The following is a 27399-nucleotide window of genomic DNA, read 5'->3' as shown; positions in this document are numbered from 1 at the left end:
AACACATTAAAATGTTGAAGTTTAATTTTATGTAACGTTACTCTTGTGATAAAGGAAAAACAATATTGATAAAATAGGAGAGACAGGGACGTGGCCCACGTTAGCATTCCAATTTGCTATGGTGCTCATCTAACTTTTTTTTAACATTACCTTTTTCCCTTTTTTTTTAGCTTGAGATGTTGAAGATGCAGCTTCAAATTTGCAACTTTTTCAACTGGTGAGTCCAAAATATGTTCAGCCAAGTTATCATGCTATCACTACAGTATTGTAAATAAAGTACGTATATAAGTTTCTATTCCTTACCAAGAAACTTAAATGGTGAATTCATGTTACAATTTCTTAATATCTGTTTGACTTGCTATCTTGTTTAATGTTAGTTTAATCTTGTTTCATAAGAAATAACATAAATTGCCTTTATTTTGTCATTTTTATTTTAGATTATACACCACATTGTGTTTCAAAAAGAAAATGAGGCTTATTATGTAGCCGGTGGGAAGGCTGTGCCAATGAACATACAATTTTTCTTTTCGTAGTCGTGAATAAGATCTTTCCAAACTGGGTCACACACAAGCAAGTTTCTGTTACCTGGAATACCAATAGTTAAACCATAACTTTAGTGAAAACAATACTTGTATTATGAATCAAATACATCTAACTCAAAATAAGCTCACATTGAGAACAATTGTTTCAAGAAAAAGTAACAAGTGCTCTTACAAATCTATGTCTCATAACACTATAGATAAAAAGAAAAACATGTTTGCGTTTTGTTCAGATTCTATTCTTTTCAAATGTTATCTTAAAAATAATTCTAAAATCTTAAATGTGTAAACATAACAGTAAGTTTAGAATTTTTTAGTGTCCGTTGGTACCATTCGGTTATCTTTTGGTAAATTTGCCGTCATACAAAAGCATTCACCTTATTATTAGCCAAACGCTCTTTGTCGTTTTTAGGCGCAAATTTACTTGTAATTATTTACTTTTATTTCAAACTTAATATTAGTAGCTAACATAATCGTTGTGTTATGCTATGACATTAAATTTACAATATATAGTTTTCCGATCGAGGTTGGGCATTCAAAATAAAGCAATTTATTGCACGCAATAAAACTAACAGCAATCTAAAACAAATGCCAAAAACTATAAATTGTATACATAAGTTGCCCGACTGAATTAATTCTGAATGTACATTCAATTTACAAAATATATCGCCCGAGAAAGTATCAAGTTTCCGTTATAAGCCATGATAAATATATTAGCCTATTCAGCGTAGAATATCATGTAAGATACTGACCTATTATAACCAGCCCTTTTTTGGCTCTTGTCAGTGCTACATTGATTTGGTTTTTGTCTGTAATGAATCCTAGATTCTGAAAGCACCATCCTCTGGTAGGTTGGTTCGGTATTCGATAACTAGGTATAGATCTTACCAAACTGAATATAACGTAATCCCATTCTCCTCCTAAAAATAATTTCAGAAATATAAAGGTCTTATATGTTTCTTTTCGTTTAGCTCTGTTCTTACTTACAATCTTCATCGGATGAAAGTTAATATTTGTTTCCGTAATTTTTTATCAAATCTACTAGTAATGTGTATTTTGGTGAAAATACATTTTCACTTTAAGTATACAATGTTAACACATTTCTATTTCGTTCAGATAGGAGTTAGATTATACTCATTTATGTGATAAAAATACTTTTATATGTGTTTGAAAACTGTTAGAAACACTAAAATTGAATCATGAAATATTAATTATTTATGAGTGTTTATTTACCAACTACACGTTAGATGATATGGAATGGATACTAAAAAAATCCTTCTTGGATCCTTGGATACTAGAGCTTTGAAAAACTTTTGAACACGTTTAGTTTCCATTTGCAAATACAACTCTTTAAAAGAGCGGCGAAAGATACCAAAAGGACGCTCAAACTCATAAGTCTTAAAACTGAAAAGGCCATGCCTTATAAAAATACACAGATAAACAACAGTACACAAAGAAAATTAAAGACTGAGCGTAACGAACATCACCAAAATGACGGTGATCTCAGTTTTTGAAAAGTAAGCAGATCCCGCTCCACATATGGCACCGGTCGTGTTGCTCATGTAAATACAAACCCAGTGATAAGTCTGTAAATAACTATACAAAGCCGTAATTCATTAGAATATTGACTTTAACAAGGAATATCTTATGAAAACACATGTGAAAGGTTTAATTGCTATAAAACAGGTTAAACATTTTCTTTGGAATAAATGAACTCATCATAGATACCAGGATTAATTTGGTATTTACGCCATACGCGCGTTTCGTCTACAAAAGTCTCATCCGTGAAGTGCATGTACTAATTCGGGATATTCTACTGTTTTGAATTCCTTCCCTTGATAAATTCAAAAGTTCGAGTTTTTCAGTTTTATGGACTTCCTGTTTTTGAATAAACTATAAAATTATTATTCGTTTTTTGTGCTACTTTTAAATATTGTTAATACTAACACGTATTTGAGGTATTTTGACAATCTACAAAATCTCATCAAAGATACTAGGCTTATAAGTATCTACACTTTTTAACAAAGTGTGAAGATCAGCTTCCAAAAAGTTTGTCGATTTAAACAGTTAAGTAAGAATATATAATTGACATCGTTTGGTAAAGACATACTCACCTTGACTGGCCACTACAGTAGATACTATGGGCATTGTAAGACCAGTGTTAACAGATTCTGCCCTCAATGCTGTACACTGAGCATTGTACTGAGACATGACATTAATGCTTGAAGGTGGCACATTTTCGTTTTCTACCATATGTTGAAAAACTTTCATCTGAAACGTATAATTGTTCATTCAATTGCTAATGTTTCATCTATCATAATCAGATAACTGTTTAAGTTGGTTTCCTCTGGCTATATCAGCATAGATAAAGACACAAATAAACCCCGTAGATATGAGAAGCGTATATCTAAACCCTTGTATTTTCAAAATAAACCACCCTTTGGTCCTTAAACATTTGACTTTACCATTTTTACAATAGAACTAACCTTAGAGCAATTCTTTAAAGGTCAAATTAATGTTTAAACTAATGTGCTTAAAAATTTAACATGACAGAAAAATCAACCAAAACACATTCTTTAAATTTATCGGGGATAGTCGAATATAACTAAAGTAACAGTAGTTTACCTCCATTCAAATGTCACAGTTCTATTAAGAAAATAAACTCATCATAGATACCAAGATCAAAATTTTATATAGACGCCAGACGCGCGTTTCGTCTAAAAAAGACTCATCAGTGACGTTCGAATCAAAAAATGTTTAAAAGGCCAAATAGAGTACAAATTTAAAGAGCATTGAACACCAAATATTCCTAAAAGTTTTGCCAAATACATCTAAGGTAATCTATTCCTGAGGTAGAAAAGCCTTATTTTTTCAAGAACACATCCAAGATTACAAACATAAACTGTAAGAATCGCTACAATCCCTGAGGAACATGCTTCACAAATACCTTTTAAGATTTTCTTTAGCTCAAAGGAATACATTTATTCTTACAAATATACTACAGTTAACTCTCGTTGTCTCAAACTCTGTTGACTTGTAATAAGTATGAGCAAAGAACTTCTTGTTTTTTTAAATATGTTTGAAAAGTTTCATGAAATTTTGAAAGTCAAATGTAAAATTTTAATATGTTTTGTATACTTTAATAATCTATTTTTACTATATATTTATGAAAGCAGAGAGCATGAATATTTGGGTAGCACATATCCTCACTGTCGTGCTATTGATTCATTTTCTTCCCGTGAACTAATTCTCTAATATACCTAGTATGCAGTGACACTACTACGTATACTAATATCTCGTTAAAACTTCGCTCATCGCACAATGCAAGTGCAAGGGAAAACCGTGATAAAATTACCGGCAAAAAACATTTAACATGTAAAGGAAAGGTTGAATAAACAAACAGAAACGCATTGAAAATATACAAAAAAGATCATGGCTCTGTCCATTCATTTATTTGTCACGTGGTCTGCGTGCTTCTTGTTGATTAATTTCAATGTCACAATCAGGTAAACTTCGACAAAAACTAGAAAGTTATCAAAGAGGGACGAAAGATACCAGAGGGATAGTCAAACTCATAAATCGAAAATAAACTGACAACGCAATGGCTGAAAATGAAAAAGACAAACAAACAAATCATAGTACACATAAATCAACATAGAAAACTACAGCATAAGCAACACGAGCCTCACCAAAACCTAGGGGTGATCTCAGGTGCTCCGGAAGGTTAAGCAGATCCTACTCTACATGTGGCACCCGTCGTGTTGCTTATTTGATAACAAGTCCGATAAAAAGTCTAATTCGGTTGGTCACATTCATAAAAGGGAAGGGGATTGTACTTACGACGTAAGGAACATATCCGATATCATTTGTGAAACGGTTATTCCATAACGGCCAACCAACTCGTGATGGCGTCCGTAACATTTACGAAAAGATTATTTCAACTTCACCATTTGCAACTCTTGGTTTAATAGCTTCCTTGTGAGCAGCAACACTCTATCAAGAAAATCATGATAGAAAATGCAAGCACGGGAATATCGCATCAATTGGGAGATATATACCCTGTATGCAATTGCTGCTGGAATGTTGCTACTTAGAAATGGACAGTTTACAATTAGAAAGCTGAAATTATCTCTTTTGTCGTAAAGTTTCGTTTTCAACAGACCCTCATTGTCAATTTCTAGATGTAAGTCAAGATAAGAGGCCGACTTAACTATATCAACAATCACAAATCAAATATTATAGTTTTAGATTCGTAGAAAAATATAAAAACGTGCATATATGACTTAGTATATTGTATATGCATACCTTGGTTCAATAATTTCAATAACATTAAAATTAGAAGAAAACCGTTGCATATGACTTCAATATTTATAATCAGAATCAGAACCTTTTACAATTACAATGTATCTTCTATATTATCTGAAAATTAAACACTGACTAAAAGTCACCTGCTATAATCACATAGTGTTGTCAAATATTTAACATACTGAAAAAAATAAACATTAGTTTGAAGATACGACTATTCAATTCAAGAAAAAATGAAATAAGACTAGAAATATAAAACCAGAAGTGGACATAATAATTATGAAAAGTACCAGGATTATAAATTATTACGCCAGACGCGCGTTTCGTCTACGTAAGACTCATCAGTGAGGCTTAAATCAAAAAAGTTATAAAGCCAAACAGAGCATTGAGGATCCAAAATTCCTAAAAGTCGTGCCAAATACGGCTTATGTAATTTATGTCTGGAATAAGAAAATCCTTAGTCTTTCGAAAAATTCTAAGTTTTGTAAACAGGCAATTAATAAAAATGACCACATAATTGATATTCATGTCAACACCGAAGTGCTGACTACTGGGCTAGTGATACCCACGGGACGAAACGTCAAGTTATGGCATCGACCCATTAGGTATTCAAAGTCTTTTATAGCTCAGTATTTACAAACTAACACAATTTAGTGAAAGTGCAAATGTGACTGTCCCTAAAAGACACTTACTCGTCAGTCTCATTATGTTCCATTATTATTCATTAATATATTGTCATATCAAAACAGACGGCATATGATGTATCATATCATTGCACAAAATTAGAACATGTAAAAACATTCAAAAAATTTTAATTGTTGTTTGTCAGAGTTACATTGATGCCTGCAATTTGGATCAAAAACTCTCAAAACACTGCAAATCTAGACAACGGCAACCTCAAATTGGAGTGAAATACTTGTATAGATGCCGTCCATATTGAATGTGATATTTTAAGATTGTAATTTGTAATGGGGCATATATCTCTTACCACTTGTTTAACTTCGGAATCGTTAAATCTTGACTGTTCATTTCCTGCCTCGGTTTTAACCGTTAACATCTCTTCATCTCCTTCAACGTGACAAAACACATGTGGCCAATGTCCATCCCTCGTACGTGGCCACATAGGCAATGGTTGATGCGATGTTCCGACACCCGGATGGGTTTTTAATGCACCATCATAAAAGTGCTTTGACGGAAATTCACATATGTTTGGATGCTGTGAAAAAAAAACCATTCAAATATGAAAACTGCATATAGCTTTATCGCATACAGTTATCATAAATGATTTTGATTTATATATCTATACATCGTAGATATCTAGTATATTTAAAGTGCAGAATTGTCGTTACAAATAAGATTAATCCATAAATAAATCAGCCATAAATTCTTAAACTCATTCACTTAAAGGATTGAAGGCTGTATCAATTAATCGAAAGGTTATTCTGGGTTCATGTCGTTAAATCTTTAGATTTTGGTGCAAAGTTTGTCAACTTCTTTTTAATAGTTTTGTATACTTATATGTTGTTTGATTCTACGATTCCGCATGGTATACAATTGCTTGCTTGCTCATATTGACTTTACATGCATCTAATTGTAGTTGAGATTTATAACACGATAGCAATCAAATTTTAAAAAATCGGTTTACATATATAAAAAAAAAAATACCAGTGTAAATATAAAAGGTAGCACAATGTCGATGTTAAAATCTCATAAATCAATTAAGAAAACAATCAAAGTAAAAAAACTAAACGCATGGACTTCAAAAGAAGTGAGACCAACTCTACTAAATGTGTCTTGTGTGTTTTTAATTTATCAATTTCTTTTTTGTTTACGACATTGTTAGTTTGTTTTTGATTTATGAGTTAGGATATTCTTTCGGTGTATTCCGTTCCTCTTTTATTATGCATGTAAGACATTCCGGTACTCTTTTATTGTGCATGTATGCCATTAAATCCACACTCAGCTAAATTTTCACAATAGTAAATGTGACATAATTTGACGTTAACACGCCATGTCAACATTTGTTGAAATGTTGACTTTTCTTGAATCGGCAAACAAGATAGATGTTTTGAGGATAAATGACTTTTTGTCAAAATGTAAAGAACAGAAACGAAGTTTAAGTTTAAAAAAACTAAAATATTTTATCTTTTTTATCGGGAGTGTAGATTTGTTTTATAAAAACGCTCCTTAATATCTAAGATCAACATTTATACAAACAAAATACCATTCTATACTGTTCCTGTAACATGGTTGTGTATAACATATTCCCCGAATATCTTTCAAAAAGAGAGGTTTCTAGTCCTAGTTTTGCTGCTTCTTTACATTTCATTATCGGACGCAATTGTTTATGGTCGCCAATTAGAATTACTTGTTTCGCATATGTTGCAATAATTGGAACTATTGTTGATGGTTCTGAACACATTCCACTCTCGTCAATTATAAGCTGGTAAACTCTGTCTTTTGTAGCTTTTAGGACTTTTGGGTTTGCTACCAGGGAATTTGTACAAAATATGACGTCATATTTTGGAAGCTCTTCTTTTGTTGCTTTACTCTGGATATCTTTATATTCTTTTATCTCCGCAATGGTTGTTCTTAAGGGTGTCCTATTTCGTTCATCCATTTCTTCTAACATATTGACATCGTCAGAAAATTGATTATCTAGTTCCGTAATACGTGCGGCATATGGTTTTCCCTCTTGACGAATCAAATAATGCAGAACAACACCATGTTCAACTAGGAAGGGATCTGCTTTAGCATCGGATATGTTGCGGCTGGTTATACTTGCTCTTCCAGGAATTGGAAAGCTTAATTGTTCAATTGCACCACCATATATTCTAACAATACGTGGGGCTTTTGGTCCTAATTTCTCTATTACAAGACCTGAATTCGTATATACGAAGAAAATTTTAATGACGTTATTGAAGTCAACATATGTTGAATATATATCATAGTAGATACATTGTGTGTTAATCGTGTGAAGATATGAAGTTTCTACATTATACTGAATTACCACAATATAAGTTTAATGACATCTTATTAAACTTTATTTAAAATATAAACTTAGCAGACTGAATATAGTGTAAACATATAGATCATTTTTATATAAGTTACTAGTATATTTGAAAATGAATAATGGAAAAGAAGCGTATTACTTGGATTATTGTAGGTTTTTTTTCCCTATAACAATAGTTATCAATAGTTGTGTCGTACTACTTCTCTTATATAAGATGTTTTCCCATAGCTTTAGTTTTTAACCCGGGTTTGTTTTTGTCTCAATCGAATTATGAATTTCGAACAGCGGTATACTTCTGTTGTCTTTTCTATGGTCGGGTTGTTGTCTCTTTGACATATTCCCCATTTCAATTCTCAAGTTTATTCTGTTGCATTTATTTATCAAAGGTACCAGGCTTATAATTTAATACGCTAGACGCACGTTTCGTCTACTTAAGAATAATCAGTGACGCTCAGATCAAAATAGTTATAAAGCCAAACAAGTACAAAATAGTAAACATGGTGTTAATTGCCAAATAGTAATGTGTGCAACACAACATCAATACTCACGTGCTACTAAATCGACAGATCTGTTGGAAGGTCCACAGAAAATTATCTGTTTCTTAGTATCACCCGTCCTCTGTTGCATTAAGGTATTGAATTTGTTGAAAAGGTAAACAAGCTTCACACCAATATAAGTTTTGCCGGTTCCTACGCAATGAAAAACTAAGAAATAATTGATGTAATCTAATTGAAATGGGTTGAAGTTTTTTGCTGACTTAAAACAAATCGTTTCGGAATTTAAACGTTGCATGTCTACTTTCGATTTCGTTTTGTGTATATTTTGTTATTATTATTTGCGTTCATGTGCGAACAGCAAGCAAAAATGTTAACACAATAAAATTTGCTACTTAAAGATTAATATTCTTTGAGGAATGAAGCAAACAGTCTAACAAAGTAGGGTTCCTTATTTTTCTTTTCTTTATTATAAGCAATCACTGATAGGTTTTGATAGTCGTAAGATGTAATAGATTGATTTCTTGAAAATAAACAATATAGATGCTGTTTTTTCACAGATTTCTAAGTATGAAATTTATACTAAAGAAATGATATTGAAGTGGTGTACATGAAAACAAATAATAACAGTTGTAAAATATACTGTTTGTTCATCATTAATGTAATACTGATATTCAGTGGCCAGAAACTATCTTAGAATTGCCTTAAATTATATTGTTTAAACGAGTATAAGATACCAAAACTCAAAAAAATGGCAGCAAATATTTTTGTTGGTACTTACATGCACTCTAGGATATATGTATTCCTTTTTTGGCGTGTAGACAAGGTTTATAAATAAACTTATAAAATTATTTATTTAAGGAATGACTGTAATATTATTAATGAGTAAATTTGGGGGGAAATGGTAACGTCAGGGTCACATGACAAAATAATGACTATGATCAGCTGATAAACAAACACTTTCAGTCAATCAGAAAACGTGTTACATGCAAAATTAAATTATTGGCACATGATGATCTATCTGTATTTATTTTATTCAAGCTTTGGTAATATACGCATGATTATCTACAATTTGAATCAGAATTTCATATTTCATATAATTTTGTTACCACATTTCAACTTAGGAACCATGAACAAATCTGAGGAATTGTAAGAAAATTTCCGAAAACATAATTAACAGTAGATAATACCATGATAAGAAAAACAGAAAAAAATATAGTCGCGGCAAAATACTTCACAGGAACAAACAAAAGGAGCAATATTAAATTCAACAAAATATTGAGTGAAATTATTGTTCCAAAAATTACGTAAGTCTCTGCTCCGCAGGTGAGTGAAAAGCTCTCAATGTACTGTCATTAGACATATTGTACGAACAGAATATTAACATAACACTGGTACCAGCAGCAGAAAATGGCACCATAATTTAATTGAAAACAAATGTCATATAGAAACACGAACCCCACCAAAAAGCAGGGATAGCCTCTATTGCTCTAGAAAGGTAAGCACAAAATTTAAATCTGTTTTTGACATACGGAAAACCTTTTCAAGCGAAAACAATATATAAAATTTGTCATGTTCCTTTACAAAACTTCGAAAGCAATCATAGTCGTAGTCTCTTGAATCAATTACGATTTAAGGCTGAGTCATTAACATTTTTTCGAAACGTTTTGAAATTGACCTGCATTGACAAAAGTTACCGAACTTAAATACAACGTAAACAACAACCCCTCCCCCTGTTTATAACCACACAATACGATCCTTGTATAACCAAAAACGACATTCTTAGAATAACTATTTTGTTATAATTTGATAACTTCATACCTGGTGGGCCTTGAATCAGTTTAAATCTTCTTTTCAGAGAGGTTTTAATAGCCCAGTGCTGCTTTTCATTATTTGGCCACATATCAACATCTAGACCTTCTGTTTCAACCTGTTCAGCTACTTCAAAATGTATTCGATCTAAAATATAATAAGTTTTAAGAAGAAATTAGTTCTGCCATTTCATAAACTCGAGTCAAGATTACCAATCGATGATGTGCTACATTGACTTGATTACATTAAGGTACCATCGAAAACAAAATATACACAGAAATGTCGAAATATTAAAAAAATCCCTTAAACAGAATGATCATGAAATTGAATAGTTTTATACATAAGAAGTAAATATATTACGTTGTTACAATCACAAATTTCTGTTTTAATGGTTTATAAATAACGTATAATAATTCATACAAGAGAACGGGAATTTTGCTTTTCCGACTTGAAATAATAATTGCTTTTCTTGTCAAGAAATGATAAAGTGAAATGAAACAAATTATTCAGCGTCGATTCTCATTAGTTTATAGGATATATTACTACTTTGGTTCTGTTAAGGTAGCACAATACAAATTTTTTTTTACTTCCAATCACTAACCTTTGAAATACTGTAACTTTCTTATGAATGCATAAAAAATAATAAAAGAGGTATATATAGATAGACAAAAGATTAATCTTTTAAATGAATGTAATATTTTTATTATGCAATCATTATGTAATCAATTATTATGTAATTAGTGGCAAAATCATGGTAAGTTCACTTGAATGAATTTAGCTCTATCATCTCTTTAACTATACAGAAAATTTTAACGGAATCTTAATCAACACAGCATAGGCTTAAAAAGGGTGTCTCAGATTGTCTCTGTGGTGTTTCATTCTCTCATAAATCTCTTATTAGTATAAACATCCTAACCACGTAAAAGAAGATAATGTTCAATTAGGTGTAAAATTTGTTCTATACATTCTATCTGAAATCTGAGACACCCTTTTGTCGATAATGGCCCTAGAAACAACATATAATAAAAGCAACCCTCTAGGGATACCTATGCAGAAGCTAATTTCATTTGAAAGTGGAAATTTGGTGAACAATATTTTAGACACAGTTAACATTATAATTGGTTACATATTTGTTGCATAATACTAACATTGCATTTATTTGAAAGAGTAATCTGTTAGCTATCCAAAACTACCACTTTTATAAATTTTTAAGCATTATTAAGAAAGTTACAGCATTTTAAAACTTGGGAGTTGGAGTTATAAAAGCTTTGTATTGTGCTACCTTAAAAAAACTGATTTATTTTTTTCTTCTTATTTTCATGATCTTATTATTCAGAAAACAATCAGTCACGGAAGATACCAAGGGGGCATTTAAAACTCGAAAAAGATCCAACAACGACAAGGTTGTAAAACAAAAAACGACGGAAAGACAAACAAAGGTCAACGAAACACTACAACGTTAACTAAAGACTGAGAAACACGAGTCCCACTGAAACTTAGGGTAATTTCAGGTGATCCAGATTGGTTGAGAGGTTCCTTTTCGTATGTGGCATCGGTCGTACTATTCCTTTAAAAAAAGGGAGAAAGATACAGGGAGACATTCAAACGAAAATATCGAAAACTGACAACGCTATGGCAAAAAAGAAAACAGGACAAACAGACGAACAACAGTACACAAGACACATCATAGAACACGAACCCCTTCAAAAACTTAGATTGATCTCATGTACTCTGGAAGGGTAAGCATATCCTGCTCCACATGTAGCATCCGTCGTGTTCCTCATTTTATTACAAACCCGGTAAAAAATTTGGTAGGTCACATTGTAAAAAGGGAACGGGATTGTAGTTACGTCATTATGAACATATCCTTTATTATCTGTGAAACGGGTATGTCATAACGGTTAACCAACTCTTAATGTGGTCTGTTAAATATACGAAGGGATGATTACATCTTTACTATTTGGAACTCTTGATTTAGCTTCCTTAAAATAAGCTAATATATCAATTAGATACAACTAGAATCAAACTGTTCATCTGAAAGAGCGCCATCATTGTGCATATCTGAAAGCCAAAATACCCGGAACAGGAAGTCAAAACTTAAACGAAAATCCCATCAGAACCTACATATAGTAAGATTTTATACTTTCAGTGAAGTGAGATTTTTTTTAAAGTAATAGGCCTCATCGTGACCTGAAATGAAGAACAATTATAAAAGCGCTGTCCCATTCTTTTTGTGTTGTTGGTTATTCTTTTATTGCTGTTGTACATATACGAATTTTGTCATGCATGTACATGAATACAAACCTGGCAAATTGATATCATTTCCAATCGCTATATTTTTTGCTAAATCGCTCGCTTGATGAATCTTTTTCAGATGTGTTTCAATACGCCTGTTAAGATAAAATAATACAAAACAGCATTAATAGTAGTAGTTGTACTGTTTTTTTATTGTTCCGAATAATAGATATAGAATAAAATATCAAACTCAGTAACTTAAAAATTAATATATATATGACTTTATATAGGTGCTTCTTGGGAAATATATATATATATTTAAAGCTTGCATTGTTCTTTAACTTCACTTTAGCTATAAAATGTTGTCATCACGCTAAATAATTCAACATATCTAAAGACGTTAGACATACTTAATTTCGAATTATAGTTATAGGTTGCACTTTGTAAATACAACATAAACCATTTAATATTCATAGATATGTTAATTTGTTAAGGTCCTGTTTCCATTTATGATCTCTGTTTTTTTTTTCTTCTCATGACACATCACTTGGTAATTTAACAACGAAAGAAAAACATGGTAGTGCCTAAATCTTAACTCTTAGGAAGTCAACAAATGGAGGTAAGGGTAGTATACGTCTAAACGCTTAGAAGGTCATGCAGCACAGCCCTATATTCTGATCTTTGAATAAAATGGTAGTGCATATCAACTTTCCGTTCTGTTATATTACTTTACTCGAAACTTCATAGTAAAAGTGTCACAGTTTTAGCCACATAGAGAGTTTCGGTGAGAAATTGCATTGTCTATATTTACAGAATTGCAACCTATAGAATAAAATATCAAAATTAGTAGCTAAAAAACTTCATACATATGACTTCATATATAGGTGTTTCTTGGGAAATATATTTGTTTTTTAAAGCTAGCATTATCCTTAAACTTCACCTTCCACTATACAATATTGTCCTCTCGCTTAATAATTTAACGTATCTTCCCCATTGAACTTGTTATGCAGGATGCAACATATACATTTGAGTGTGCCTTATTTCTTGACTTACATCTAAAAACTGACCATTAGTGTCGATTGAGGACAACACTTTAGATAAAAGAGATAATTTCAGTTTCAGAAAGTGAACTTTCCTTTTCTATGCAGCAACATTACAACAGAGTCTGCATATGGAGTTTATATCTCCAAGCTGGTACGATATATCAGCGCTTGCGTTTCCTCTCATTATTTCAATGGTTGCCCACAAGATTTAAAACTATTAGATTCTGCTTTCTTTCCTGCAAAACCTGAGATCATTCAAGGTTTTTGTTTTTGTTGCTCAGTATTTAGTTTTCTGTGTTGTGATTTGGCAACTGTTGTTTGTCTTTCCGTATTTTTTGTATTTTTTTGCCATGGCGTTGTTAGTTTATTTTCGATTGATAAATCTGAAAGTCGCTGTATATATTTCCTTAGTCGGGTTTTCGTAAAGCTGTTCAGTTTATTTATGTACATATTACTCTAATTTTCAGAATTGTTTACATTCTCATTATTAAGATTAATTACCTGTCAACTGGTGATTTGTAAATGATCTCGAGTCTGCAATCGTTTAAGAAAGGAGATGGTGGCGGAGAACTGTTTTCGTGAAGTTGAAATATAACTCGAATTTTGGTTGTCCTATGTTGACGTCCATCACTTCTTTGTTCCATCTTCTGATATTTACATATTTTTGTTGTCTCTGCATGACCACTCCATAAATATGTATCTTTATATAGAACCTTATTTCCTATTTTCTGTTTTGTTTCCCAGTCAAGGATTTGGTCTTTCATTATGCAAAGAAAATTTCCACTCGGTAGCCCAAAATATGTTTTATTCGCATTTGTTAATAACCCCGTTTCATTGTCATCCACCTCTGGAATATATCCAAAATCCAAATCACGTTTGTCGCAAAATTCTTGATCCAGCTCAAACATCCCTTGGTTATTTTTGAATTTAAGGGGTATTTCGTTTATAATGACTGATTCTTCACTATGCACGGCATTATAAGTAGATTCCATTTCAACAATGGGGAGCCAGATATTCTTGTAGTCCAGAACGTATCTGTACTTGGGTAACGAACTTGATTTTGCATATCTCAGAAACGTTTTGATTGGATCTTGTACATGTGGCAGACAAAATTTGATACCGTTTGTCAGGATAACTATTTGTGGAATTGGTGTCAAAATTCCTGATAATTCTTGAGCTGAAATTTGAATTGTAACAATTTGGCCGGGTCGAAATGATGTTTGGAATGGAACAAAGTGGTCAATTATTACCTGGTCGGATACTTCAGAATTGACGTCAGTGACACTATTTTTAAAACTATCTATGTGTTGCTTATTTCTATCAAGTTCTTGCGTAATTTCTTCTCTTGCATTTATAGACAGTCTATGCTTTAGTGCATTATCATTCCCTTCGAAGACATGTTGAAGTATACTTTTCCAGAATCTAAAGCTAACAAATGCAGTGTTCAGATGAGGATATATCTTTACATACCTGTCAGGTCTTGTTTGTGCTTCATCATCATCAATTATTGGTTTCGCCAAAACAGTAGTTTTAAAGCTATATAAACGCCTTCTCCATTTCACTGTTACTTTTGAACGTGCATTTTCTGTGCTTTCTGGATCATCACGTCTGTTTTCTCCATCATTTAATGATGTCATATCAGTGTCCTCAGATATTTCAGGAATACAACAAACATCTATCTCGCTAAATTTTATAGACAAAGATTTTGTCATAGTTTCATGAAAACCAGGTATGAAAATGTCATATTTTTCGCGTGACATGCGAGAAACAAAACCTTGCAAAATAATTGGCTGTGTTTTAAGATAATTTGAAAGAAGTAGTTCTTTATACTGCAAAGTAAAATCGTTTCTTTTTTTCAACAACGTGTTTAAATATTCACATATGGTTCTTAATTCGGCAAATGCATAGGGGGTATCGTGTTCATCTAAATGAGCATGAATCAGTCGATGGACGATAATGTCACAATATCTACTGAGAGGGAACGTGAACTGAACAGCCGGATTTTCTCTATGGAGTACAGACATTCTGTATTGGGGAATAGGTTCAAATGGTTGCCATTCTTTCAAAGCTATGCCCTGTTTAGGATGAATGTAATCAGAACAAATAAGTTCAACTGCTTCGTCAATGTTTCTATTTACTTGAACAAATCTCATAATTTGATCTAAAACATGTGACTGTATTGGAACAAAACGCCTGTTTTCATTTTCACTATTTACTTCTTCATTTTCACTCGTAGGGAAGTCGTCGGCTAACCTTCGATACAAATAAGTTGGTCCTGTTGGTGCATTATCAATTGAAAGCGTCCCTATTTCGTCAATTATCTCTTCTTGTTTGCTACACAAAAGATGAGTAATATATGTGTGCAACGAATACCATTCTTTTTGTTTATTTCTGACATCTCTGGCCAGTTGTAATGCATGAAAAACTGGTACATTCATATGAAATGATTGTGTTAGTATGCTCCCTACTGTATTGTTTGCAAGAACAATGTATTCTTCAACTAAAGAATGTGCTTTTTTCGTTTTCATGATGCCGTCTGTACTTGTAAAATCTACTGATACTGGTGATGTAAAGGACTCCATTCTTAGACGTTGGAATTTCAATTTCTTTGACAGTCGAAAAAGAATCTGTATGTCCTCAGCGAAAAAATCATCAATAATACCTTGATTGTTGATAATATTCTCAATTTCTATGTAATTATAATGAGCAGATGATTTTATTATCGTTCTGCAAATCCTTTTGTCTGTTATACGTATATTGCATTTGTCAGTTTGGTCTATTTCAAAGAAAACTGAAATCGCATATCTGCTACGATTTTGTTCCAGGCTACAAAGATGGTTGATATGATCAGGTAGCATAAAATTAGTCTGTGCCGAAGTTGTACTAGGAAATGAAAAACCACGGTATTGTGCTTGCGCATCTATTTCATCATCTTTGTGAACAATCCTGCTGACGTCAGTAACATGAACACCAACTCTAAATATGTTCTGTTTAACTACCTTAATGCTAAAACCGTGATTTACAAAACTTTCCTCCATTCCAGCTATTGTAAATATCTTTTCGGACACGGTAATATCTTGATAACCGTGGGCTTTCAAGTCAACTTTTAATTCACGAATTTCTTCGACAGAAGTGTAATCAAACCATAAAGGCAAACTGTTTTGCAAAGAAATCAGTGTCAATCCCTCCTCTATGTCTTTCGAGCTATGCACTACACCTATGACTGCGCCCAGAGGATGAATATTAGTTAACTTCCATTTTAAAAGGACTACAATAAAAAGCCAGTTCTCTTTGTCAGCTTCTGTGATGTCATGATATTTGTGAAATTTTAGATCATTTGTAGCTGAATCATGTTTATGAATTTCAACTCTTGTTCTCAAACGCTCTGGATACTTCTTTGCAAGACGTCCGTGTAAGATATTTATTTTAGGAATAGTCTTGCAAATTGGAATCATAAGATGACTCTGTCGTCGATCTATGAGACAAACAAAAACAGGATGTGATATGTTTTTGAAGCGTTTTCTATCTTCGAATGATACGACTTCACCGTAGAATTTTTTATCTTTCTCGAGCTCGCCTTCGTTAGATACTTTTACATACACTGTGTCGTCTGTATATGTTTGTCCACACTTTTCCCGCCCAGAAATGTTTATTTTCATATGTTTGTTGTCTTCTGGAACACAAATGGCCTCTTCCATAGATAGAATTTTTATTATACATTTTTTATATATTTTAGGTTGATTTGTGTATTTACGTTCATCAAATGGTGAAAAAACATTCCTGTATAGAAAAGGGCTTAATACAAATACATTTTCTGTCCTGATGAATTCGAATCGATTGATTTCCAAACCCTCGTGAAACAAGGATTCCGGTGTTTCTTGTAATGACTCTGTATTATTACCTTGTTGCGATTGTATATTTCTTAAAAGATTCCTGCGTCGGTTTGTGTCTTCATCATACCAATCGTCGTCGGAATCTGATTCCATTTTAGGATGAGATATCAAGCTGATTATGGAATTTGATCCTGCAATTTTAATGAAACTCTTTAATAAAAACATAAAATATGAACAATCATATCTATATACTGTCGATAAATATATTTTGGCATGGCACGAGATCATGATTTTCTTCAAAGTTAATGATGTATTTACACTAAATCTACTGGAGCTGTATTGGTAAATATTCTAGAATTAAATGCACAATTTTGCAAGAATTTTTATTTGTTTTGAAATAGCTTTTACAAACTTTGAGTACTCTCAGGTCGGTTATTTGTGTCTTACGACTTTAAAAAACTCGGTTTGATGTGAAGTTTTGTTGCTGCTTCGTATTGATCTGATTATTCAAAACTTTGCAGTCCAGATTTGAGTTAGTGGAAGGCACCCTCAAGCATGTGTATACCTTCCAATTAGGTGTGTGTCTGTCCAAAATAAAGGCAACAGTAATATACTGATGTCCTAAAATTCAGTGTATGTTGCTTGTTGATGTATATCATAGGTGTTTCCATTTTTTTTTTCGGTTACATAAATCAGAACTTCAGGGCATACGATACAGTCACAGGGGAGCTTATCACGTTTCTAACGTAAACTGATAGGATGTCAAATTGTAACATATCGGGAAAAGATGCAGTTTTCGTCTGTTTGTTATCATTCAAACTGATTTATCTTGAAAACGAGTTCATTGACCTCTCTTTTTTCAAAATGACATTTGGTTTGAAAATTTATGAGGGATTATGTGTACCAATTTTCATGAAAAAGACAATGATGCGGGGTTTTTTTTTAAATTTGATAAGCAAACAAAATGACGTTTTCTTCTAAATTCTTGAACATTTGGTACTTATGAGTAATTAATTTTTTTTTTTTTAAATAAAGAGCGCAAATTTATAGGACATTCATTTAAAACAGGATTTACAAATAATTTACCAAAAAACAGCTTGTGTTTATCTTTCAAAACAAAAACAAATGCGTATGTCTGTCAAAGGAAATCAATAAATCCGAATTTTTAGCATATATCTGAAATTTCGACTTCAATTTACTAAAAAGTAGAGAATGAAGGTATATTTTTTTATTACATATTTGATTAAATCAAGTAAACCAATAGTTTATTTGCAAATGTCATCAAAATTTATTATGGGGTCAATACTGCATGGTATGTACTTAACCTAGCGTTACTTGTGGTAGTATCAAGCACATTTTAAAACTGTTTTATGACATATCTAATTCGGCGAGACAGTTTGAATTCAAAGTACTGGAATCAACATCAGTCATTTTTTTTAATATTTATTAAACAAACACAACCTCAATTAAACTTACATTTGACATATTTCTAATGTTCTACTTGTCTCAATAACAATAAAACAAAGGAAAAAGGAAAATAAACATTGTGTTTACTGAACATTAGGGGAAATTTAGGAATGATTCATGAAGAATATTTGAAATGCCTGACGACACACAAAACTCTTCCTTTAAGGGTGTATATTTTCATTTAGTTCGTATTGTTCGGTGTGAAATAAGCTGAACATAATTTGCTTGATGATATGTATTCTAGCTTTATGCTTTCAATAGTTGAAATAATCTTTTGTGTGTACCCGAGTCGTTATCGCAACCAGATGTTAATCAATAGTGTAGTTACCTTTTTCTTGTGCAGCAGAGCGATATAACTTGAACTAGCTCCCATCCAAAGTCTAACTTAAAGTCATTGTTCTGTTCGTTTAGAATATCACGGATCTAATATGTTTTCCATTAAAAGATATGCAATTATACAATATAAATATCAATGATATTGAACGAAGATTCAAGTATGTATTTTGTGTTAGCATTATAGTACAACGTCCTCACTATGTATCGATCGGATAACATTGTAAAGATAATTACGTATTTTAAAGTTAAATTGTGTATTAAAGATTTTTAGATAGATATATATTTTGAGTTCTTTCAGATTTTAAACATTTGACACCGTGTAATCGTCTGAGGAAAAAATATGTGTTCGTATGTCGTAACGCCTAAAATGTGAACGTACCTGTTTCTTTTTCGTCAAAGTGTAATTTCACAAGATAAAAACGATAATAAAAGTAGAACAATGGTCGTTGTTTAATCAGTTCAAGACTGATAAGCATAAAACTACTTAAGTTATATAATATAATATACAATTGTAGTAGTTACTTATCGTAGGACATTAAGTAGAAAAATCCGTCCATTCGGAACAAATATAAACCTAAGTGATAGCTTTATGAATACGGCCCCAGGAAAAGATAATCGCTGCACTTGCCCTATACTAGCTTGTAAAGGAGAAACGAGAGCAAATAAATCAGTATCGATCACTTATTACACTTATTACAATGTTGTTTCTCTTTGTAGTAAATATCTGATTGAATTTTATCGTTTCATGTTTCCATATATACTGTGTAACCAAAATTTTAATAGAAACCTTAGTTTTGATTGGAACAAATTTCTGACTACGCTATATAGCTAGGTACATTGTATTGATTATTCATCTGGTTCAATACAAACAAATACATCAACATATGTTACAACAGTATCACGTGATCAGTAAGTATATACTTACACAGTAACAACTGTTCACTTCAAAGTGTTTAACTTTTTCGTTGCAAGTTTTGCCTTTCTGCAGTTTGCTTTATCATTTCTGAGTTTTCTTATTTTTGAGACACATTCGTCCATACTTTATTTTCATCAACATCGCAACGGTTGCGAAACCTTTTTGTAAGGTTTCAAATTAAATAGTTTTTTGGTGAAAAAAAAATACGTTTAGACATCAAACATAAAACTAAAGATACAAATATTAGCCATGGCTTAAAAGAAAAAGACTAACATACAAACAATAGTACACATGACAAAACATAGAAAACTAAAGACTAAGCAACACGAACCCCACCAAAAACTAGGGGTGATCACAGGTGCTCCGAAAGGGTAGGCAGAATCTGCTCTAGGAAAACGTAAAGTTGAAGAAACTAGCGATGGGTGAACTCGTGATGACAAAAATAGCTTAGTTATTAAACGCGACGAGTTTTCTCCAACATTTAGGCATAATAAGTAATATGTAACTCTACCTTTAACTATTTTTTACGTGTTTCTATTTAGCAGGACAAGGACGAATCGATCAGATGTGCTCTCGTAGTAAAATTTGAACGGCATTTGAAAGACACCCAAGATTATATATTTACAGACTGTTATAAATGCTGTGAATTTTCAAAAACGATGAGGCATTTGTAAACAACAAAATAAGTCGGAAAATAAATTGCTAGTAAATGCAACGAAAATGTATGACAGTAGTGTATACAATATCATCAAACAAAATAAAGTCGGGATCAAAAACTTAACGATGATACAGAAAAGCTTGAAGATGTAACAGAAGATCCATGCACTTTTAACAATGGCAAAGAAAAAAGTTGAATCATACACCTACAAATTCAAACAACGAAAACAGTTATAAAAATTGCAGACATAACTCGCGAAGCCTGGTATACTGTTATCCAGAACGAATTAAATTCCATAGCTAGTGTTAAAGTAGATAATTCTAAAACTATGAGAGCCAAAAAAAAAGCTTTTCAAAAGCCAGTACGCTGGAAAATCTCAATAGAGACTATTTTTCAATTGTGGATTGATAACTTGTGATACAAGTAAGTCAGATAATATGCCAACACATAAAGGCAACAGTAGTATAAAATGCAATTTGATTGAGAGAAAAACAAATCTTGATTTCAAACTAAAACTGAGGGAAACACATCAAATATAAGAGTAGAACTACGACACAACAGAAACACAACACTAAAATGTAACACACACAGAAACAAACTATAATATAACAATAGCCATGTTCCTGACTGGTACATGACATTTAAAGATAAAATGGTGGGTTGAACCTGGTTTTGTGGCTAGCCAAACCTCCCGCTTTTATGGCAATTTTAAATAAAAACATTAAACTTACAACATTATATGACAGGACTACAATACAAATAATGGGAGAACCCAACACAACCTTCTTTTCATGATCATTTCGAATAACGATTTAATTGTGTTTATAGTTAAAGTAAAATAATATTCAAAATTATATTTTTTTTCGGATGCTTATTATTCTATTTGCACTCAACGGAGATGGTTTAAAGATACATCTTGTTTACATTTAACCATCTACTAAAGTATTATCATTATACAATTATTGACTTTTGGTGAGATTGATAATAAAATGATTTTTATCAACCCAAGAGATGTAATAATCACTGATGTCAACAGCCGAGGGCGAGTGTCATATCTCTGGGGTAGATAAATCATTATAACAACTGGAATCAAGAATCAACAAATGTTTTATTATAATTTTTTATGAATGTTTTTCCTCCTCCAATTTTCTAGTATTTTCTCAATATACTTCTTACTAGCTTTTAAGTATTCTGATTTTGTAGATATAGCTATTTTAGTATTTTAGATCTATTTCACAGAGTATAATATACCAGTGCAACACTAACCCTATTGTTGTTATGCTTCTTATTATATCATTTTAAGTTAACTGAAAGAAAAAGCTGATACATGTATTTGATTTTAAAGCTATAAGTAACAATTTATGGAAAAAGGGTGTTACATTGTAGTTTACGAGAATGACTGAAACGTTATACTGGTATCAGGTTTTTTTTCTATATTTGACGTTCATTCGGCTTTTCATCATGTTGAAATATTAGACCATATAGTGAGTTTTTTTAAACATCTGGGGCGTCTGGAATTTCAACGTCAGAGCTAAATAACGACATAAATATCCTGGAAATTTTTCGTGGAATGGGCCACTCCGATTTCGTTTGCGTGAACCATTGAGCTGTCTCAATGGAATTTGATTACATACTAAATACTGTGCCCCCCCCCCCCCCCCCCAACCAATAAACTTTCTTGTTCACTTTTCCTTTATTCGTATGAGGCAGACTCTGTGCTTTCAATTCCGATTCCGCTTTATGGACGATGTCCTTGCACGGAATAAGTCAAAGTTTGGATATTATATTGATCATATCTCTACCTTTGAACTTGTGATAAAGGATACGAGTGTAACTTGTTGAGTCTGTTCATATCTTAACTTACAACTAAAGTAGTTCGGTGTGAGCCAAAGCTCCGTGTTGAAGGCCGTACCTTGACCTATAATTGTTTACTTTTATAAATTGAGACTCCGATAGAGAGTTGTCTCATTGGGACTCATACCACATATTTCTATATCTATTTGCATATAAAGAAAAGATGGAAAGTAATTTTGCCTTCAACCTTAACGTGGAAAAAAAATAATTTCACTAACAATACTGGTTCAGCTAGTAGTCGATATTGCTGCCTACTATAATATGCCTATACGTTTTATTTAAAAAAAGCATATTCCCATACTTTCACAAATTTTACCCGTTTCACATGCAAGTGTTTTTAAAAACAGATACTATACTTTTTATTTCAAGATTATGTCCCCCTTTGGATATTTTCTATTTTACATGTTCACAGAGATTAATAGTTGGTCGTATAATATCTTTGACATTTGAATTGTCAGCTTGACAGGAGAAAATGTTAAACATTAGAATACATCATTTTAATCCACCAGATGTACCCTACCGCAATATATCTTGTATTTCGTTTGAGTTTTATTGGTGCTACCTAGCTATCTTTGACATAACGCAGCACATGAAACAATGAAGATATAGTTTAAAATACGGCTACCGTCGTATACCATTCCCCATTTCATATACCGGTTATTCAGTTGCAATTTAGTCTCGTCTTTCGTTTATTATATTGCCTCCAAAATCTGTAATGCAGCATTCCGTTATGTTAAAATTGACAATAATGTATGAGATAGTATAATAGTATCTTGTTGTAAATGTCATACAATACCCACTATGAATATTATATATAAAAAATGTATTTTGTCGAGGCGAATGTTGACACTGCATTTTGTAAACTTGTGCCTATCATTTTCAATATTAAAAGCTTTAAAAATTGTATCATTGTCTATTTTAATTATTTCATGTCTTTGTCGTCTATCATGCTTATTTGTATGACTAGTAGTATCTTTGGTTTGATTAATATGTCCTACCAGTGTCGTTTTGGTTTTCTGATCGTCTTAATAATATAACCATTATATCAGGAGTGTGTCCTTTCTGTTAGTTTTTATTTCATTTGAACGTTGATTTTCTTTCAGAAGTTTAACCAGTTAAAAGTCTTCAGTACTAAGTATTTTGATTTATTATTATTCAAATTCTCTTGTCTGTAAAATGAGGAAAAAATTACTTTTTTTTATATGCTTAGGTTTTGAAAGATATTTTTGTTCTACATTTCGGGGAAATGTCTTTTGATGACAAAATTTATTACGCTTTATTGGGTAGATTTATTTATAGTGGGTGTTGTGTGACATTTACAACACCCTACTTATATGTCAACATGTTATAAATAAACATATATGCAATGTATACCCTTTATCTGATAGCCTAAACATATTTGGTTATGTCAATGAAGGAAGGAATGTGTAGTGGAATATCACTTTTAATCTATTAGAATGTATTGATTTACACAATTCATTTTCTAAAAAAATACTTGACTTTTTAAAAATTGAATAAAAAGATCGGATTGTACGTATATTTCAATCATGCATAAAACGAATGAACAATAACTGATTGTGTGTATATATCTAGTTTTGTAATATGTTACATGTATATGAATAAAAAAAAATGTATTTTAATTGGATTTGATAAAATTGAATGATTTCGATCCGATGCACTGGGTTTCCTGGAGAGATTGATTCGTCTTTTTTTCCGTTATGCTAAGGTTTTTGTTCACTATAGGATTTTCATTATTTGTTTCTGATATCCTTGACGAGAAGTTATTTTTAGAATTGTTTAATATGGTACATCAAATACTATGATTTGGATATCTAGAAAATTGAAAATTTCCAATGAAAGGATCGATTTTTTTTAGTGGAGGCAGCACTTTACAATCACATTTGCTAATGTTTCAATTTGTTTGTGATATTGACTGTGCTTGTGATTTGTGAAATTTATATTTTTTAATCAAAGAGATCAAAGTTACAATATCTATAAATTAATTAATAACGTTCACCTTTACTCGTTTATTTTTAAACATAAAAACAGCTTAGTTAATTACAAGGCTTATCAGTCTTAAAATACAGGAATGTGATATATAAATACAAATGAAGCAATAAATTAACCACCAAAGAAAGCATTGTATAGGTCACCATACAGTCTTCAACAATAGCAACGCCCATATACTGTAAAAGAAGCTATATACAATATGACAAAATGAGGAACAATTCAAATGAGAAAACAAAATGTCTGATTAATGCTGTTACAAAATGTTAGAGATTATTATAAATTAAGGACTGTATCTCCCTCATGCAAATAAACTCATCATAGATATCAGGACTAAATTTTGTATATACGCCAGACGCGCGTTTCGTCTACAAAAGACTCATCAGTGACGCTCGAATCCAAAAAAGTTTAAAAGGCCAAAATAAAGTACGAAGTTGAAGAGCATTGAAGACCAAAATTCAAGCTCTCAGTGATTCCTTTCACGGATTTGGCTATTCTTTTTTGGACCTTTTGGATTATAGCTTATCACCTTTTATATACGCTTTCGTTTTCAAATATTTTGGCTACGAGCATCACTGAAGAGACATGTATTGTCGAATTGCGCATCTGGTGCAGGAAAATTGGTACCGTTAATGTTATTATGAACAATAACTAACGGAAAATGAAATACGACAGACAACAACCAACATCAACTACTGTATTGAAGTCTTCTTGTTAAGGAATATACTTGTATTCCATTCTTATATTTCTGAATGACAGTTTATGTATTTAATGTAGAAGTCTGATACTATCAGCTTTGCAACTCATTTTGTGTAATTATAAAAAAGGAAGGTGTGATACGATTGTCAATGAGACAACTATCCATTAGTTAATTATTATACTGCGTTCCATGTTTACTAGTATTTATTTACTCATTGTTTTTAGCCTAAACTAATTGCTTTCTTGTTTAGCGTTTATTTCAAATTTCTTTTACTGCTGCTGTCTCGCTGTCAGGTGACCCACAAAGGCGCTTGCCACATGCTGGTTGTGTTGTGACTCGCTGTCAGGTGACCCACAAAGGCGCTTGCCACATGGTAGTTGTATTGTTACTCGCCGGCTGTCAGGTGACCCACAAAGACGCTTGCCACATGATGTTTGTGTTGTGACTCGCTGTCAAGTCACCCACAAAGGCGCTTGTCACATATATAATGGTTGTGTTGTGACTCGCCAGATGTCAGGTGACCCACAAAGGCGCTTGCCATGTGATGGTTGTGTTGTGACTCGCTGTCAGGTGACCCACTAAGGCGCTTGTCACATGTTGGTTGTGTTGTGACTCACTGTCAGGTGACCCACAAAGGCGCTTGCCACATAATGGTTGTGTTAAATTGTGACTCGCTGTCAGGTGACCCACAAAGGCGCTTAATTGCCACATATGGTGGCTGTGTTGTGACTTGCTGTCAGATGACCCACAAAGGTGCTTGCCACATAATGGTTGTATTGTAACTCGCGGTCAGGTGACCGGCGCTTGCCACATTGTGGTTGTGTTGTGACTCGCCGGCTGTCAGGTGACCCACAAAGGCGCTTGCCACATGATGGTTGTGTTGTGACTCGCTGTCTGGTGATCCACAAAGATGCATTCCATATGATGGTTGTGTTGTCAAATTTTGATATAAGATTGCTAAAAAGCTGAAAAATCTGTTTGATGGTTGGCTTTATTTTGTTGTAGGTTTTATTTGTGCATGATGCTTTGTTTTATATGTTTTTAAATTCGGTAAAAGGCTAACCATTGTTATGTTATGGTTCGTTTCTGTGTCACGTGTAACTACATTTTAATGTTGTGTTTCTGTGGTGTCGTAGTTCTCCTCTTACATTTGATGTGTTTCCCTCAGTTTTAGTTTGTAATACGGATTTGTTTTTTCTCAATCGATTTATGAATTTCGAACAGCGGTATACTACTGTTGCCTTTATTATTCAGCAGTGCTTATATGTTTTATACTTTGCCGAAGTTTTCTAATAAGTCGAGCTCTTAAATGAAAGTATATCATAAAAACTAAACGTAAGAAAAAAATAGTTTAATACAATGTCTACCAACACTGCAAGCTACTGTGTATTCGGTTATATAGATAAGGGAAGATGTGGTATGAGTGCCAATGCGACAACTCTCCATCTAAATGACAATTTATAAAAGTAAACCATTATAGGTCAATGTACGGCCTTTAACACAGAGCATTGGTTCACACCGAACAACAAGCTATAAAGGGCCCCAAAATTACTAGTGTTAAACCATTCAAACGGGAAAACCAACGGTCTAATCTATATACATAAAAAAACGAGAAACGAGAAACACGTATAAATTACATAAACAAACGACAACTATACTGTACATCAGTCTGACATAGGACAGGTGCAAACATTTGCAGCGGGATTAAACGGTTTAATGGTACCAAACCTTTTCCCTTTTTCTGAAAAAATAGTATAACATCACAACATAGAAAACACACGATAAAAATATCAATTGGACTCAATCAAAAAACATATGTACATGTATCATGTGTATATTAATTCAGTTTGTTTGCCGAAATGAAACAAGATATATAAGTGCATTGGTCCAAATGATTGAGGCTCTTCGTAAAAAGCAGTACAATTTACATACATTGACATTGATGGTACAGGCAGGAACCCCAAGTTAGCTCTGACATTATTTAAACCATAGGATTTTTTTTCTTATTTATAAGAATATTGCTCTTAGTCTGATTTGTTTCTCCCCTCCCTTAATCATTTTGTTAATTAATACGGTTTTAATATTATAAAAAAAATTGTTAGCTAGAATAATTTCTTAAAATAAATGAAAGTATCTGTAACACAGAAAAAAATAATCCAAGGGATCGAGGATGGTCGAGGATTTGTA

At 32.3% G+C, this 27399-nt stretch overlaps 1 protein-coding gene across 2 annotated transcripts; it reads right to left on the bottom strand.

Annotated features, from left to right (window-relative positions):
- Positions 1–413: 413 nt before the first annotated feature.
- Positions 414–19448, bottom strand: LOC139523463 (3'-5' exoribonuclease HELZ2-like). 2 transcript variants are annotated; one of them, XM_071317527.1, is made up of 10 exons: positions 19070–19448; positions 13943–17465; positions 12468–12553; positions 10173–10310; positions 8406–8546; positions 7069–7724; positions 5833–6060; positions 2654–2810; positions 1292–1459; positions 414–585 (listed from the first exon to the last, which is right to left on the bottom strand). In XM_071317527.1, exons 2-10 carry the CDS (start codon positions 17425–17427, stop codon positions 479–481), a joined length of 5166 nt encoding a protein of 1721 aa, XP_071173628.1. In that variant the 5' UTR covers positions 17428–17465; positions 19070–19448; the 3' UTR covers positions 414–478. The 2 variants fall into 2 exon arrangements, with proteins under 2 accessions (XP_071173628.1, XP_071173634.1); XM_071317533.1 differs by having other exon boundaries at positions 19026–19336.
- Between the last annotated feature and the right edge of the window lie 7951 nt (positions 19449–27399).

The sequence above is a fragment of the Mytilus edulis genome, chromosome 1 (assembly GCF_963676685.1).
Source record: "Mytilus edulis chromosome 1, xbMytEdul2.2, whole genome shotgun sequence".
Lineage (NCBI taxonomy): Eukaryota > Metazoa > Mollusca > Bivalvia > Mytilida > Mytilidae > Mytilus > Mytilus edulis.
The sequence above is the reverse complement of the archived record's forward strand: the minus strand, read 5'-3'. Positions and strand labels throughout refer to the sequence as shown.

Coding starts and splice junctions, on each gene's coding strand:
- LOC139523463 (XM_071317527.1), bottom strand. CDS start 17,427: ATGGAATCAGATTCCGACGACGATTGGTATGATGAAGACACAAACCGA. Junction 2,811..5,832: donor ATTCCGAAGTTAAACAAGTG/GTAAGAGATATA, acceptor TATACGTTTCAG/ATGAAAGTTTTTCAACATAT. Junction 1,460..2,653: donor TACTGTAGTGGCCAGTCAAG/GTGAGTATGTCT, acceptor AATTATTTTTAG/GAGGAGAATGGGATTACGTT.